Here is a 17,763-nt window from a genome sequence, read left to right as displayed (position 1 = left end):
GCTCGCAGGCTCAGTAGTTGTGGTACATGGGCTTAGTTGCCCTGTAGCATATGGGATCCTTGTGGATCAGGGATTGAACCCATGTCCTCTGCATTGGCAAGTGGATTCTTAACCACTGGACCACCAGGGAAGTCCAAGGAAAGGAGTCTTATCTTTTAGAGATACATATTTAAAATTTTACATATTATATGATATCTGGGATTTGCTTCAGAATAATCAGGGTAGAGGGTAGGGATGAGTGGGTAGGAATATATATGAAACCTGAGCTGCTGCTGCTGTTGCTAAGTCGCTTCAGTCTTGTCCGACTCTGTGCGACCCCATAGACGGCAGCCCACCAGGCTCCCCTGTCCCTGGGATTCTCCAGGCAAGAACACTGGAGTGGGTTGCCATTTCCTTCTCCAATGCAGGAAAGTGAAAAGTGAGAGTGAAGTCGCTCGTTCGTGTCCGACTCTTAGCGACCCCATGGACCGCAGCCTACCAGGCTCCTCCGTCCATGGGATTTTCCAGGCAAGAGTACTGGAGTGGGGTGCCATTGCCTTCTCCTGAGCAGCCCAGTATTACTGATAGTTATTGAAGCTGAGAGATGGGTACATTGAGTTTATTATGTTGTTCTCTCTTGAGTGTGTGTGTGTATTTGAAATTTTCCATAATAAAAATTTTTTTAAAATGAGGCCTAGTTTTCAAATAGTTTTATTTGGGTTCAAGATTGTATAAAAGTAAAGAAATAAATTTTTCCAGATTCACTTAACCCTTTCACAGTTAAATGAAAAGAAGACTATTATAAAATTATTCTTGGGAACTTCCCTGGTGGGCCAGTGGCTAACACTCCATGATGTAAATTCAGGTGACTTGGGTTCAATTCCTGGTGAGGGAATTAGACCCCACATGCTGCAACTAAGACCTGGCACAGTCAAATAAATATTTTTTTAAAAAGATTACTCTTTTTATGAGAAATGTTATTTGACTTGTTTTTCTTATCAATATTCCTAGGAATATATTCTGTACTTGTGGCTCTGATGGCTGGCAAGGCAGAAGTGAGGTATAACCCTGCTGTCATACAACCCCCAGTGATAGCCGAGTTAATCCGAGAGCTTGGATTTGGAGCCATTGTGATAGAAAATGCTGATGAAGGAGATGGTGTTTTGGAACTTGTTGTAAGTAAGAAGTTTGTGTGATTAATAGAATTAACAGGAAAAACTTGGCGAGAATTCAGAAAAAAGATCCAGAAATAATTAAAATGTTGGGAAAGTAAAACATAAAATGAAAATGAAGGAAACTGGAAAGATATTGATAATGGTGACCTTCAAGTGCAGAATGTAAAAGATAATCATCATCTCTATTAAGAACCAATAAACAGGAATTGGGTTTGAATGAATAAATGAAAATTAACTTTAAGAATATAGTATGATTCCTACCTAGTAGCATGTAAAAGAATAAATTCTAGATGCATTAAAGACTTAAATTTTATAAATAAAGTCATAAAGCTAGGTGTAAGGTATATTGGTTTAAAATGACATTTTCGCCAACCCAGAAAATATTTTATTTGTATAACTTAAATAATTAAAACAAAAAATTTAACCTTGTACCAAAGTAAGTTCCAGCTCAGACAAAAATTTGAATGTAAAAAATGGAACCATGAAATTACTAGAAGTCATAGTCTTTTTCAATATTTTATTATAAAAATTTCAGACATTGGAAAAGTCAAAAGAATTGTGCAGTTGAACACTCTTAAACACACTGCATGTATTCTCCGATTAACATTTTACTCTATTTGTTTTATCATACATTAGTCCATCAGTCCATTGTGGAAACAATTTTAAAATCACAAAGAAGTTGCAAAAATAGTGCAGAGGATTTCCTTGTAGCCTCTACCTAGCTTTTCCCAATGATAACACCTAATTTAACATTTAAAAAATAATACTAGAGTAGGAAGAGTCTTTTTAAGTGTCATATAAAATCCATAAAAGACAAGATTGATAAATTCAGGTACATAAAAATTTCATGTTTGGAGAAAAACATCATAAACAAAGTCAAAAGGCAAGTAATGTTAAGAGTAGGCACCCTTGTCTTGTTCCTGGTTTTAGAGGAAATGCTTTCAGTTTTTTGCCACTGAGGATAATGTTTGCTGTGAGTTTGTTGTATGTGGCTTTTATTATGTTGAGGTATGTTCCTTCTGTGTCTACTTTCTGGAGAGTTTTTATCATAAATGGCTGTTGGATTTTTTCAAAGACTTTCTCTGCATCTATTGAAACAATCATATGGTTTTTATCTTTTAATTTGTTTATATATCAATCAGTGTATCACATTGATTGATTTTCGTATATTGAAGAATCCTTGCATTCCTGGAATAAAGCCCACCTGATTATGATGTATGGTCTTTTTAATGTTACTGGATTCTGTTTGCTAGAATTTTGTTGAGGATTTTTGCATCTATGTTCATCAGTAATATTGGCCTGTAGTTTTCTTTTTTTGTTGCATCTTAGTCTGGTTTTGGTATTAAGGTGATGGTGGCCTCATAGAATGAGTTTGGGAGTTTGCCTTCCTCTGCAGTTTCCTGGAAGAGTTTGAGTAGGATAGGTGTTAGCTCTTCTGTAAATTTTTGGTAGAATTCACCTGTGAAGCCATCTGGTCCTAGGCTTTTGTTTGTTGGAAGATTTTTCATTATAGTTTCAATTTCTGTGCTTGTGATTGGTCTGTTCAAATTTTCCATTTCTTCCTGGTTCAGTTCTGGAAGGTTATACTTTTCTAAGAATTTGTCCATTTCTTTGAAGTTGTCCATTTTATTGGCATATGGTTGCTCATAGTAGTCTCTTATGATCTTTTGTATTTCTGTGTTGTCTGTTGTAACATCTCCTTTTTCATTTCTAATTTTACTGATTTGAGTCTTCTCCCCTTTTTACTTGATGAATCTTGCTAATGGTTTATCTATTTTGTTTATCTTCTCAAAGAACCAGCTTTTAGTTTTATTGATCTTTGCTATGGTCTTCTTAATTTCTTTTTCATTTATTTCTGCTCTGATCTTTATGATATCTTTCCTTCTTCTAACTTTGGTGGGGTTTTTTTTCATCTTTTTCTACTTGCTTTTGGTGTTAGGTTAGGTTGTGTGTTTGATGTCTCTCTTGTTTCCTGAAGTAGGTTTGTACTGCTATGAACTTCCCTCTTAGCACTGCTTGTACTGAATCCCATAGGTTTGGGGTTGTTGTGTTTACATTGTCATTTGTTTCTAGGCATATTTTAATTTCCTTTTTGATTTCTTCAGTGATCTGTTGTTCAGAAGCATGTTGTTTAGCCTCCATATGTTTGTATTTTTTATAGTTTTTCCCTGTATTTGATTTTTAATCTTACAGCATTGTGATCAGAAAAGGTGCTTGAAATGACTTCAGTTTTTAAAAAATTTACAAAGGCTTGATTTGTGGTCCAGGATGTGATCTATCCTGGAGAGTGTTTCATGTGTGCCTGAGAAAAGGTGAAATCCATTGTTTGGGGGTGAAATGCCCTGTTGATATCAATTAGGTCCAACTGGTCCAATGTATCATTTAAAACTTGTGTTTCCTTATTAATTTTTGGTCTGGATGACCTGTCCATTGGTGTGAGTGGGGAATTAAAGTCCCCCACTATTATTGTGTTACTGTCAATTTCCCCTTTAACAGTAGTTAGGATTTGCCTTGTGTGTTCAGATACTCCTATGTTGGGTGTATATATATTAATAATTGTTATATCCTCTTGGATTGATCCCTTGATCATTATGTAGTATACTTGAAAATGAAAGTGAAGTCGCTCAGTCGTGTCTAACTCTTCACGACCCCATGGACTGTAGCCTGCTAAGTTCCTCCGTCCATGGGATTTTCCAGGCAAGAATACTGGAGTGGGTTGCCATTTCCTTCTCCAGGAGATCTTCCTGACCCAGGGATTGAACCCAGGTCACCCACATCATAGGCAGACGCTTTACCGTCTGAGCCACCAGGGAAGTATCCTTAGGACTTCCCTGATAGCTTAGTTGGTAAAGAATCTGCCTGCAATGCAGGAGACCCTGGTTCAATTCTTGGGTCAGGAAGATCTGCTGGAGAAGGGATTGGCTACCCACTCCAGTATTCTTGGGCTTCCCTTGTGGCTCAACTGGTAAAGAGTCTGCCTGCAATGCGAGAGACCTGGCTTCGATCCCTGGGTTGGGAAGATCCCCTGGAGAAGGGAAAGGCTACCCACTCCAGTATTCTGGCCTAGAGAATTCCATGAACTGTATCATCCATGGAGTTGCAAAAAGTCAGACACGACTAAGAGACTTCCACTTCACTTCTTTGTCTCTTATGATGATCTTTATTTTAAAGCCTATTTTATCTGATATGACTATTGTTACTCCCACTTTCTTTTGATCTCTGTCTGCATGAATCTGATATGACTATTGTTACTCCCACTTTCTTTTGATCTCTGTCTGCATGAAATAGCTTTTTCAGCCCCTCACTTTCAGTTTGTATTTGTCCCTAGGTTTGAGGTGAGTCTCTGGTAGACAGTATATATATAGGGATTTTGTTTTTGTATACATTTGGCCAGTCTTTGTCTTTTGGTTAGAGCATTTAATCCATTTATGTCAAGGTGATTATTATCAATAATATGATAAGTATGATACTGTTAACATTTATTTTATTGTTTTGGATTTGATTTTATAGGCCTTTTCTGTGTTTCCTGTCTAGAGAAGGGCCTTTATCATTTGTTGAAGAGCTGGATTGGTGCTGCTGAATTCTCTTAGCTTTTGCTTGTCTGCAGAGCTTTTGATTTCTCCTTCGAATCTGAATGAGATTCTTGCTGGGTAGAGTAATCTTGGTTGTAGATTTTTTTCCTTTCATCACTTTAAGTATATCCTGTCACTCCTTTCTGGCCTGCAGAGTTTCTGTTGAAAGATTGGCTGTTAGCCTTATGGCTTGTTGTTTGTTGTTATTTGTCATTGTTATTGTTTGTTCAGTGATTTCTGAGCTGATTATATAAAGTCAATGTTCTCTGTTCTGTGTGTCCACTGAAGTCTCTGTTTGGTTATCTCAGTAGTCAGCTAACAATTCCACAGTGATTTCCTTAAATATCTGGAACCAATAAGTATCCCAGTCCTTAGGAATAAAACCACCATATGATGCAGCGATCCCACTCCTAGGCATATACCCTGAGGAAACCAAAATTGAAAAACCACTTGTACCCCAATGTTCATTGCAGCACTGTTTACAATAACTAGAACATGGAAGCAACCTAGATGTCCATCGACAGATGAATGGATAAAGAAGTTATGGCACATATACACAATGGAATATTACTAAGCCATAAAAAGGAATGTATTTAAGTTAGTTCTAATGAGGTGGATGAACCTAGAGCCTATTATACAGAGTGAAATAAGTCAGAAAGAGAAAAATAAATAGCATATACTAATGCATACATATGGAATCTAGAGAGATGGTACTGAAGAATTTACTTGCAGGGCAGCAATGGAGAAACAGACATAGAGAACAGACTTATTGACATGGGGAGAGGGGAGGAGAGAGGGTGAGATGTATGGAGAGAGTAACATGGAAGCTTACATTACTGTATGTAAAATAGATAGCCAATGGGAATTTGCTGTATGTCTCAGGGGACTCAAACAGGGTCTCTGTATCAACCTAGAGGGGTGGGATGGGGAGGGAGATGGGATGGAGGTTCAAGAGGGAGCTGACATATAGGTATATATGTATACCTATGGCTGATTCATGTTGAAGTTTGACAGAAATCAATAAAATTCTGTAAAGCAATTACCTTCAATTAAAAAATCAATGAATTTTTTAAAAAAAGAAAAAAAGTATCCAAGCCTTTGCTAAAGAGGTCTTTGTAAATGTTGAGGCATGCCTTGAACACTCAGCCAAGCCATTGTCAGTTTCGCCTTAACCTTCAATTCCTGCTTCTACAGAGCCTAAAGGTCAGCCTGAGGTGAGAACTTAGGGCTCTTTCAGTTCTTTTCTGAAGATACACACAGCCCTGGACATGTGCATAGCCTTATTCATGTGCATGGTCTTCTAGATTCCTAAGAATGTGCTGGAACTCTTATGGACATCTTCCTTCCCAGCTTTTTCCCTTTTAGGGTCTTTTGTTAGTCTATTGTTTTCCCCCGCTGTTATCCATTGGCTCAGGCAGCCATAAGGTTAAATAATTTCCCCTAGTTGTTTTTACAAATTCTCCTGGGGAAAAGGCTTTTTGTATGCATTATCGTTGGGAACAGACAGACAGCTTTGCAAGTGGAATATTTCAGAGAACCATCAGACAGGTCAAATAATGACAGTTCTATGGGAATGAGACTTTGAAGACATGCCAGTCCTTTTTTTTTTTCTCTCTGGTGGCTTCCCTGATGCTGTTTTTCACCGTGATTGTGGCCTGTTGGTCTTCATAGCTACCACCGAGCTGGAGGAGAGGGGATGCGAATACAGCAAATTGTAATGCCACATAGCTTACTCTTTTACTGGAATTTATCTGATGTCTTGAATAAATGCTTCCTGCATTGCTGTAAGCTTTTAATTTCCAAATTTCTTTTTTAATCAGTTTTTTAAAATTGAGGTGTAGTTGAGTTACAATATTATATTAGTTTCAGGTATACAGCATAGTGATTCAGAATTCTTAGAGATTACATTCTGTTTAAAGTTATTGTAAAATATTGGCTCTATATCCTATGCTGTACAATATATCCTTGTAGCTTATTTTGTACATAGTAGTTTGTACCTTTTAATCCCTACCCCTATATTGTCCCTCTTCCCTACTTTCTCCCCATTGATAACCAGTAGTTTGTTCTCTATGAGTCTGTTCCTGTTCATTATATTCATTTGTTTTATTTTTTAGATTCCACATATACATGATAAGATACAGTATTCATCTTTCTCTGTATGGCTTATTTTGCTAAGCATGATACCCTCCAACTCCATTCATGCTGTTGCAAATGGCAAATTTTCATTCTTTTTGTGGTTGAGTAGTATTCTCCTCTGTGCGTATATATATATACACATATACATACATACAACATCTTCTTCATCCATTCATCTACTGATGGAACTTAGGTTGCTTCCATATCTTGGCTATTGTAAATAATGCTGCTGTGAACATTGAGATGTATCTTTGTGAACTAGTATTTTTGCTTTCTTTGGATTTGTGCCCAAAAGTGGAATCGCTGGATCATATGGTAGTTGTATTTTTAGTTTCTGAGGAAGATCCATCCTGTTTTCCATAGTGGCTGCAGCAATTTTCATTCCCACCAACTTTCTAACTTCCGAAATAGTTGGTGGTGACAACTTTTGCAGATTTTCTCATTGCTTTTGGGGGGGGAGAATTTTCAGAAATCCTTCCTCTACTACTGATGATGTTCTTTTAGTAGATATTCTTGAATAAATACTTTGTAAGTTGTTGTATACTCCTTTTGGTTATTTCTCATAATATTTCAGTGGTTGGTTTTTGAAACTTTTGTCCAATGATTAAACTTTCACAGTTTAATCATTGCCATTTGGGGCAAGGATTTGCTGAACTCCTTGCACAGTCATTCCAGCAGTCCTGCCCTTCCACTATAGAATTTATGTGTAAATGAAGTATAACTGTACTCAAGACATAGGGCAAAATATGTTTTTGGACAAAGGTAGAACACTTTTGTCATTTATTAACCTTCCCTAGAAGTAATACTAGAGGATACATATGAACATACATACATATATATGTACATACATGTCTACATACATACATATGCTTTAGCAGAGTGGTCCACTGGAGAAGGAAATGGCAAACCACTTCAGTATTGTTGCCTTGAGAACCCCACGAACAGTATGAAAATGCAAAAGGATAGGAAACAGAAAGATGAACTTTCCAGGCCAGTAGGTGCCCAATATGCTACTGGAGAACAGTGGAGAAATAACTCCAGAAAGAATGAAGAGACAGAGCCAAAGCAAAAATAACACCCTGTTGTGATTGTGACTGGCGATGGAAGTAAATTCCGATGCTGTAAAGAACAATACTGTATAGGAACCTGGAATGTAAGGTCCATAAATCAAGGTAAATTGAAAGTGGTCAAACAGGAGATGGCAAGAGTGAACATCAACATTTTAGGAATCAGCGAACTAAAATGGACTGAAATGGGTGAATATAACTCAGATGGCCATTGTATCTACTACTGTGGGCAAGAATCCCTTAGAGGAAATGGAGTAGCCCTCATAGTCAACAAAAGAGTCTGAAATCCAGTGAAAGAAAAGAAAGTGAAGTCACTCAGTCATGTCCGACTCTTTGTGATCCCATAGACTGTAACCTACCAGGCTCGTCCACCCATGGGATTCTGCAGGCAAGAATACTAGGGTAGGTTGCCATTTCCTTCTCCAGGGGATCTTCCTGACCCAGAGATCGAATCCGGGTCTCCCGCATCACAGGCAGATACTTTACCCTCTGTGCCATCAGGGAAATGCAGTACATGGATGCAATCTCAAAAATGGTAGAATGAACTCTGTTCATTTCCAAGGCAAACCATTCAATATCACAGTAATCTAAGTCTATGCCCCAACCACTAATGCTGAAGAACCTGAAGTTGAACAGTTCTGTGATGACCTACAAGATTTTGTAGAACTAACACCAAAAAAAGATGTCCTTTTCATTATAGGGGACTGGAATGCAAAAGTAGGAAGTCAAGAGATACCTTGGAGTGTCAGGCAAATTTGGTCTTTGAGTACAAAATGCAGCAGGGCAAAGGCTAATAGAATTTTGCCAAGAAAACACACTGGTCATAGCAAGCACCGTCTTCTAACAACACAAGAGAAGACTCTGCACATGGGCATCATCAGACGGTCAATACTGAAATCAGATTGATTATATTCTTTGCAGAAAGATGGAGAATCTCTATATAGTCACCAAAAACAAGACTGGGAGCAGACTGTGGCTCAAATCATGAACTCCTTACTGCCAAATTCAGACTTAAATTGAAGAAAGTAGGGAAAACCATTAGACCATTCAGGTATGACCTAAATCAAATCCGTTACAGTGGAAGTGACAAACAGATTCAAGGAATTAGATCTGATAGACAGAGTACCTGAAGAAGTATGGATGGAGATTTGTAACATTGTAGAGGAGACAGGGATCAAGACCATCCCCATGGAAAAGAAATGCAAAAGGCAAAATGGTTGTCTGAGGAGTCCTTACAAATAGCTGTGAAAGGAAGAGAAGTGAAAAGCAAAGGAGAAAAGGAAAGATATACCCATTTGAATGCAGAGTTCCAAAGAATAGCAAGGAGAGGTAAGAAAGCCTTCCTCAGCGATCAATGCAAAGAAATAGAGGAAAACAATAGAATGGGAAAGACTAGAGATCTCCTCAAGAAAATCAGAGATACCAAGGGACCATTTCATGCAAAGATGGGTACAATAAAGGACAGAAATGGTATGGACCTAACAGAAGCAGAAGATATTAAGAAGAGGTGACAAGAATACACAGAAGAACTACACAAAAAGGATCTTCACAACCCACATATTCACGATAGTATGATCACTCACCTAGAGCCAGACATCCTGGTATGTGAAGTCAAGGGGTCCTTAGGAAGCATTACTATGAACAAAACTAGTGGGGGTGATGGAATTCCAGTTGAGCTATTTCAAATCCTAAAAGATGATGCTGTGAAAGTGCTGCACTCAACATGCCAGCAAATTTGGAAAACTCAGCAGTGGCCACAGGACTGGAAAGGGTCAGTTTTCATTCCAATCCCAAAGAAAGGCAATGCCAAAGAATGCTCAAACTACTGCACATTTGCACTCACCTCACACGGTAGCAAAGTAATGCTCAAAATTCTCTGAGTCAGGCTTCAACAGTATGTGAACCCTGAACTTCCAGATGTTCAAGCTGGATTTAGAACAGACAGAGCAACCAGAGATCAAATTGCCAACATTTGTTGGATCATCAAAAAAGCAAGAGATTTACAGAAAAACATCTACTTCTGCTTCATTGACTACACTAAAGCCTTTGACTTTGTGAATCACAACAAACTGTGGAAAATTCTTAAAGAGATGGGAATACCAGACCATCTTACCTGCCTCCTGAGAGATCTGTATGCAGGTCAAGAAGCAACAGTTAGAACTGAACATGGAACAACAGACTGGTTCCAAATAGTAAAAGGAGTACATCAAGGCTGTATATGGTCACCCTGCTTATTTAACTTATATGCAGAGTACATCATCAGAAATGCTGGGCTGGATGAAGCATAAGCTGGAATCAAGATTGCTAGAGGAAATATCAATAACCTCAGATATGCAGATCACACCACCCTTATGGCAGAAAGTGAAGATGAACTTAAGAGCCTCTTGATGAAAGTAAAAGAGGAGAGAGAAAAAACTGGCTTAAAACTCAACATTCAGAAAACTAAGGTCATGGCATCTGGTCCCATCACTTCAGGGCAAATAGATGGGGTGAGAGACTTTATTTTCTTGGGCTCCAAAATCACTGCAGATAGTGACTGCACCCATGAAATTAAAAGACACTTGCTCCTTGGAAGAAAAGATATGACCAACCTAGACAGCATATTAAAAAGTAGAGACATTACTTTGCCAACAAATGTCTGTCTTCTCAAAGCTATGGTTTTTCCAATAGTCATGTGTGGATGTGAGAGTTGGACTATAGAGACAGCTGAGCACCAAAGAATTGATGCATTTGAACTGTGGTATTGGTGAAGACTCTTGAGAGTCCCTTGGACTGCAAGGAGATCCAACCAGTCCATCCAAAGGAAATGAGTTCTGAATATTCATTGGAAGGACTGATGCTGAAGCTGAAACTCCAGTACTTTGGCCACCTGATGGGAAGAGCTGACTCATTTGAAAAGACCCTGATGCTGGGAAAGATTGAAGGCAGGAGGAGAAGGGGACAACAGAGGATGAGATGGTTGGATGGCATCACCGACTCGATGGACATGACTTTGAATAAGCTCCCGGAGATGGTGATGGACAGGGTAGCCTGGCATGCTGCAGTCCATGGGGCTCAAACAGTTGGACATGACTGCATGACTGAATTGAGCTGAACTGAGCAGGGTGAGAAAAATTTAGAGGGAAACAAGGCACTGAATACAAGAAACAGTGATAGTTGTCAAATCCTTTATCACTGAGTGTAACAGGAAGAGGGAGACTTTTAATGAGATCCTCTTCTGTTTAACCTGTTGTTAAGTCATTTCAGTTATGTCTGACTCTCTGCAACCCCATGGACTGTAGCCCACCAGGCTCCTCTGTCCATGGGATTCTCCAGACAAGAATACTGGAGTGAGGTGCCATTTCCTTTTCCAGGAGATCTTCTCAACCCAGGGATGAAACCTGCATCTTTTTCATCTCCTGCATTGGCAACCAGGTTCTTTTACCACTAGCGCCACCTGGGAAGCCCTTAACTTTTTGTAGCTGAGACCATATCTTTGTTCAATGTGATATAAAAACAGTGATCTAATGGTCATATCTAAAGCATGTTAATAGTGCAGATAAGATTTTGTGTGTTAATACCATGTTACAGGAGTTCTTTCAGTTTAAAGTAATAACACGTTTAATGGAGGGAAATAAGTGCATTTCTGAGTAACAAAGCCTTTGTCTTTAACAGGTGAGAGGAATGACATGTGCCTCCTGTGTCCATAAAATAGAATCTACCCTCACAAAACACAGAGGGATCTTCTACTGCTCTGTAGCCCTGGCAACCAACAAAGCACATATTAAATATGATCCGGAAATTATTGGTCCCAGAGATATTATTCATACAATTGAAGTAAGTGTCAAGACTTTGTATTTCCATGTTCTTACCTATCCAGTCAGGACTCTCTCAGATCACTTCCGGTTTGTATCAGAAAGGAATGATGAAAAACATCTGATTCCTTTGTTTATAGGTAATAATTGTCTCAAAATTTAATAAGCATGTGTTACCATTTTATTTTTTTATTTTTTGGACTTTGTCAGTAGGAATTAGCTAAAGGCACATTGATAGTATTAATCAGGATCAGACTTGAAGTAGAACCTCAGGTCATTTAAAATGTTTAGAAAATATAAGTAAAGTATAATTTCTTCTGAGTAAAATTCATATTAATCATTATAAAAGTGAAACATCCTGCTAGATGCTATATTGTTTGTTAGCTCAAAGCAAATGATACCTTAGTTAAAGTAAGAAATATAAAAGACCAAACCTTTTTCATTGTGACAAATTCATCCTGTATTCTTCAGTAACTCGTAAATGGTAATACATATGAAGTATAGCATGTATTGTTTCAGTGTGGTGTAGCATTGTTGTTCTAATGACCTAAAAAGCATATTAATCATTTAGATAAGATCCTGTTAATGTAGACAGTAGTACCATTAACATATTTGTGAAACTAGCATTATTGAGTATCTTCTATGTGCCAGTTATGCAAATTGAAAAGCTTCAGCTCTTGATTTAATTCTCACAACAGTACTGTCGTCTTCATTTTGTAGGTGAGGAAACTCAGGTTATATAATGTTAAGTTACTTCCCCGAAGTCACATAAGCTAGTAAGTGTCATGCCAGGGATTTGAGCCTAATCTTCCTGACTCCAGTGTTCATGCTTGCTCTTTTCTCTGTGCTACACTGTCAAGAAATATAAGAAGGCAGCATTTTCCCTAGCAGCTGAAAATATAGTGTATGTTACTGTCTATGTTCATATGAATCTTTTTTAGGTATAATTTTCTTTCAGTACTTTATTTTATTGAGGAAAATTTTCATTCTTGTTATTTATTTCTGCTAGAACAAGAGTAAAGACTACATATGCAAAGCCTTGAATAATATATTTACCATGGTGCTAACTTTTATGGCCTATCATTCAGTTTTCTGTGCTCTCAGGGATGCATGGATGGATAGATAGATGTTAAAATTAAAAGTAAAATTAAACTGACTAATATACATCAGTACTAGTAGGTGCTTGTCCAAGTATAAGATTTATGATTTTACTGCTGAATTCTGTCGTTATTAGATCATCATACAGTCTGTCAGCTTGACTGAGTAGTAGATTTCTGCTTTTTTCCAAAATTATTTATTGGAGGCTTTAGTTACTTCTTGATAGAAGAACCTCTACTGAGGACAACTACACTTGAATTAAATTAATAGTTTGAGAATAGTAGGATAGATATTAACTAGAATTGAGGAAACATTTATTTCTTTGATGAAAGACTAGAAACAAAGATAATTAAGAGAAGGAATAGAGAAGGATATGGCAACCCACTCCAGTATTCTGGCCTGTAGAGTTCCACGGACAGAGGAGCCTGGTGGCTACAGTCTGAGGCGTCAAAACAGACACGACTGAGCATGCAAGAGAAGGAAGCACATCTTCATTTTTATATTCCCCATAGTGATTTGCACTTGAATTATTCTTGATGACAATACCACAGCTTAAAATTTCTGTACATAATGTTTATACATTCAGAGAAATAATTGTTTTCTCATGAATTTCCTTAGAGCTTAGGTTTTGAAGCTTCTTTGGTCAAGAAGGACCGGTCAGCAAGCCACCTAGACCATAAACGAGAAATAAGACAGTAAGTACTTTTGGAGTGTCAGTAAAAAACAGATTTTGATTTATATTTACAAATTTAACATACTGTTAGCATGTCAGTTATTTTTTCAGTAGCATCCTTACACTGGGTAGGAATTGGTCACAAGTTATATTTCGCTATGGTACACAGAATCTCTAACCATTAGATGTTTACTCAAATGATCTTTCTTTTCTATATTAGATGGCGACGGGCCTTTCTTGTGAGCCTGTTTTTCTGTATACCTGTAATGGGACTGATGATATATATGATGGTTATGGACCACCATCTTGCAAGCCTTCACCATAATCAGAACATGAGCCAAGAAGAAATGATCAACATTCATTCTTCTATGTTCCTGGAGCGCCAGATCCTGCCAGGATTGTCCATTATGAATTTGCTATCTTTTTTATTGTGTGTTCCTGTACAGGCAAGTGAAATGTTAGCAAGTATATTTGTTAATAATGAAAACTAGTCAAAACTAGTAGGTGAGGCTATTTTCAACTGTATGACAAATAGTGGCCAAAAGTATGATCATTTTATGCTGGATGCTTTACAAAAATAATTTTAAACTGAGGGTTAAAGTAGATATGAATTTCATGTTAATCCCTAAATGATACTGTTTAACGACAGAGCAAATAATAAGAGTTCAATTCATACTTAGATATGAATTTGGCATTCATATCTGCCACTCTGTATAATTTCATATTTAAAGTTATTATAATAATAAAATGTTATTTTATTTCTTTATATTTTCATTAAAATTATTTTATATTATATATTTTATTTTAGCATATTTATTATTTATTCTATTAAATAATCATAACAGTGATATTATTTTTATTATTTTTCCATGGCACTTAAGTTCATTATTTTCTGTATGTTTTCAGCTCTTCTTTTCAGATAGATTTTTCCTGTGGAACACTTCTAATAGATTTATTCCTTTTTCTGATCCTCATAAAAAGCAATAATGATTTTTAAAACATCCTATTATGTTTCTCTAACTAGTGAAAAATAAGCTTTTCAGTTATATTTCTAATGAAAACAGTGGACAGATCCAGTAGCTTGTGATGTACCATTGGGTTGAATTCTGAATCATTGTCAAAGAATATAATTCTTTCCCTAGTTCTTGTTTTTTGCTAGCTTCAAAAGAAAAATCCAAGAATCACTTGACTTTCTTTATATTATGGAATATTCTATTCATTGAATCATAGAGGATGGCTGCCAAGGGCTTTACAGCAATTTGAATCCCTACACACATGTATCTGCTAAACTACAAACACTTTTGTTTCAGCTTTAACAAAGCCCTAGGGGAATTTCTCCATGGCCTGGGTTCGATCCCTGATGGGGAAACTAAGGTTCCCATAAGCCATGTGGTGTGGCTAAAAAAAAAAAAAAAAAAAAAAATTCTCCTTGGTTGTTTATGGACTGGATAAAAGCCGAAGGAAGTTAACATTGATACTTTATCTTAGTTATTGTGGTATAAACATGACTTTCAGCTTTTTTTAAAAAAAAGCACTGATCAGTGTTTCTGTATTACAGTTTTTTGGAGGCTGGCACTTCTATATTCAGGCCTACAAAGCACTGAAGCATAAAACTGCAAATATGGATGTATTGATTGTGCTGGCAACCACCATTGCATTTGCTTACTCTTTGGTTATTCTTCTGGTTGCAATGTATGAGAGAGCCAAAGTGAACCCTGTTACTTTCTTTGACACACCTCCTATGCTATTTGTGTTTATTGCACTAGGCCGGTGGCTGGAACATGTAGCAAAGGTAAAGTAAAAAAGGGTGACATTTGTTAAAAATCTTGGGTAGATAAATGACTATAATATTTTCTAGACCAATTATTGGAAGTATACATTGATTTATGTTGTTAACCATGTACTAAAATAAATATTCTTATTTTAGCGGTATTTTAGGTTAAGTATTCCTTTGGAGGGCTTCCTGGTGGGTCAGTGGTAAAGAATCTGCCTATAATCAATGGTTTGATCCCTGGGTCAGGAAGATCCTCTGCAGGAGGGCACAGCAACCTACTCCAGTATTCTTGCCTGGGAAATCCCATGGACAGAAGAGCCTGATGGGTTACAGTCCAAAGGGTCGAAAGAGTTGGACACGACTGAGCAAACTAAACACAAGCACAAGACAAGCACATTTTACTTACATCACATTATTAATGGAAAAATTGATGTGACCACAAGATTTAAAATAACGATGGAAAAAAATTCACCCACAGTCCCATGCTATAATGGAAATAACTTTCCAATCCTATTCCATATTCATTTATATTTTACAGAGTGGCAAATATGGTATATATACCACTTTGTACCCTTTACATTTTAAAGTTTTTCCCCTATTTTTGCAGTCTAGATAATTATTCAGTATTTCTAAATAATACTCTCTCAAGTCTTTGTGCTATAATTTACTGAACCATTCTGCTTTTGTTCTAAGTTAGATTGTTTCCAGTGTTTAATTTTAGATAATCCTGCAGCAAACATATTCTGTTTAATAGTTATTTCTGTTGAATTAATATCTTAGGATAAATTACAAAAGATATGGCTAAAGGACATAAATTTTTCTATGGCTCATGCTATTAATCTTAACAATTTTTGCCATCAAGAGTATGTAAGTAGTTTTACTACAACTTCATCAGCACTGATTCCTATCTAAATTTTTGCCAAGTTAGTAGGTATTGAATGGTATCATAGAGTTGCTCTAGTTTTCATTTCTATTAGTATCAGGAATAAACATTATTCTACACAGCAGGTATTATATTTCTTCTTAAATGAATTGCTTATTTATGTCCTTTGCCTTTGTACCTATTGGGTTCTGATGTTTTTCTCATTAATTTACAATATTTTTTATGAATTATACCTAATAATATATTTTATATTTTGTGTACTTTTTATTTTTGAAGTCAGACGTCTTCTGATATGAATTAATTAACATTCCTAAAGTGGTCTCTTAGGTAAATGTTAAAGATTGTCTTTATTTTACATAAGACTTTTTCTTCCTTGGCATTGTTTACATGTGTGTTTTAATTTATAGGGCAAAACATCAGAGGCTCTTGCCAAACTAATTTCACTACAAGCTACAGAAGCAACTATTGTAACTCTTGACTCTGATAATATCCTCTTGAGGTATTTACCTTCATTATTCCTCCTCTTTTTTAACTTTTAGGAAAGATATTGGATATACACAGAAGTAGAGAGAAGGGTGGGGCTTCACTGGTGGCTCAGTGGTAAAGAATCTGCCTGCAATGAAGGAGACATGGGTTCTATCCCTGGGTTGGGAAGGTCCGCTGGAGTAGGAAATGGCAACCCACTCCACTATTCTTGCCTGGAAAATTCCATGGACAGAGGAGCCTGGTGGCTACAGTCCATGGGGTCACAAAGAGTCGAACATGACTTGGTGACTGAGCACACACCAGGGTATAATGAACCCACATAATCTTTCTCCAGGATTTAACAATTATTCACATTTTGCCACACTTGACTTCATCTGTATGAAGTCTTTCTTTCTTTTGTTGTAGTAGAATTTTAAAGTAAATCCCAGTCATATGGTTTTACTGCCAATATTCCTGTTGTATCTTTAAAAAAAGACATATTCTTATATAATTTAATACCATATTGCATCTAAGAAAATGAACAATAATTCTTTAATATGGTCTAATACACAGTCCTTATTAACATTTCTCCTGTTGTCTCCAAAATGTTTTGAGTTTCTTTGTTTAAAATGGAATTCAAAGTCCATGTGTTATTGCATTTGACTAACATGTATTTTTTTATTTTTGAGTTATAGTTGATGTATGATATTATGTGTTGCAAATATATAGTATAGTGATTCACAATTTAAAAGGTTATGTACATTGTCATTTGTAGTTATTATAAAATACTGGCTATATTCCCCATATTGAACAATATATTCTTGTAGGTTTTTTTGTACCTAATGGTTTGTACCTCTTAATCCCTTACCTCTGTTGCTCTTCACCCTTCCCTCTCCCCACTGATAACCCCTAGTTTGTTCTCTGTATCCGTGAATCTGATTCTTTTTTATTATATTCACTGGTTTGTTGTATTTTTTAGATTGCACATATATAATAAGTGATATCATACAGTATAAGAACTTGTGGTGCAGTGGTAAAGATCATAGGGAGTTGGGCACAACTGAGTGAATAAGCACAGCACAGCCAGTACAGGAGATGTGGGTTTGACCCCTAGGTCAGGAAGATCCCCTGGAGAAGGAAATGGCTA

General features: G+C 36.8%; 1 protein-coding gene across 2 annotated transcripts in view; it reads left to right on the top strand.

The window, feature by feature from the left end:
- Nucleotides 1-17,763, top strand: part of ATP7A (ATPase copper transporting alpha) — a 147,529-nt gene that overhangs the window by 105,659 nt on the left and 24,107 nt on the right. The window contains exons 6-11 of one of the 2 annotated variants that reach the window (XM_043458392.1): nucleotides 991-1,154; nucleotides 11,584-11,745; nucleotides 13,440-13,516; nucleotides 13,715-13,940; nucleotides 15,053-15,286; nucleotides 16,559-16,650. In XM_043458392.1, coding sequence (XP_043314327.1) covers nucleotides 991-1,154; nucleotides 11,584-11,745; nucleotides 13,440-13,516; nucleotides 13,715-13,940; nucleotides 15,053-15,286; nucleotides 16,559-16,650 — 955 coding nt within the window. The remainder of the gene's footprint in view (nucleotides 1-990; nucleotides 1,155-11,583; nucleotides 11,746-13,439; nucleotides 13,517-13,714; nucleotides 13,941-15,052; nucleotides 15,287-16,558; nucleotides 16,651-17,763) is intronic. The other variant, XM_043458393.1, reaches the window with a different exon arrangement.

Source organism: Cervus canadensis, chromosome X, assembly GCF_019320065.1.
Source record: "Cervus canadensis isolate Bull #8, Minnesota chromosome X, ASM1932006v1, whole genome shotgun sequence".
NCBI lineage: Eukaryota > Metazoa > Chordata > Mammalia > Artiodactyla > Cervidae > Cervus > Cervus canadensis.
This window is presented reverse-complemented; position numbering and strand designations above follow the sequence as displayed.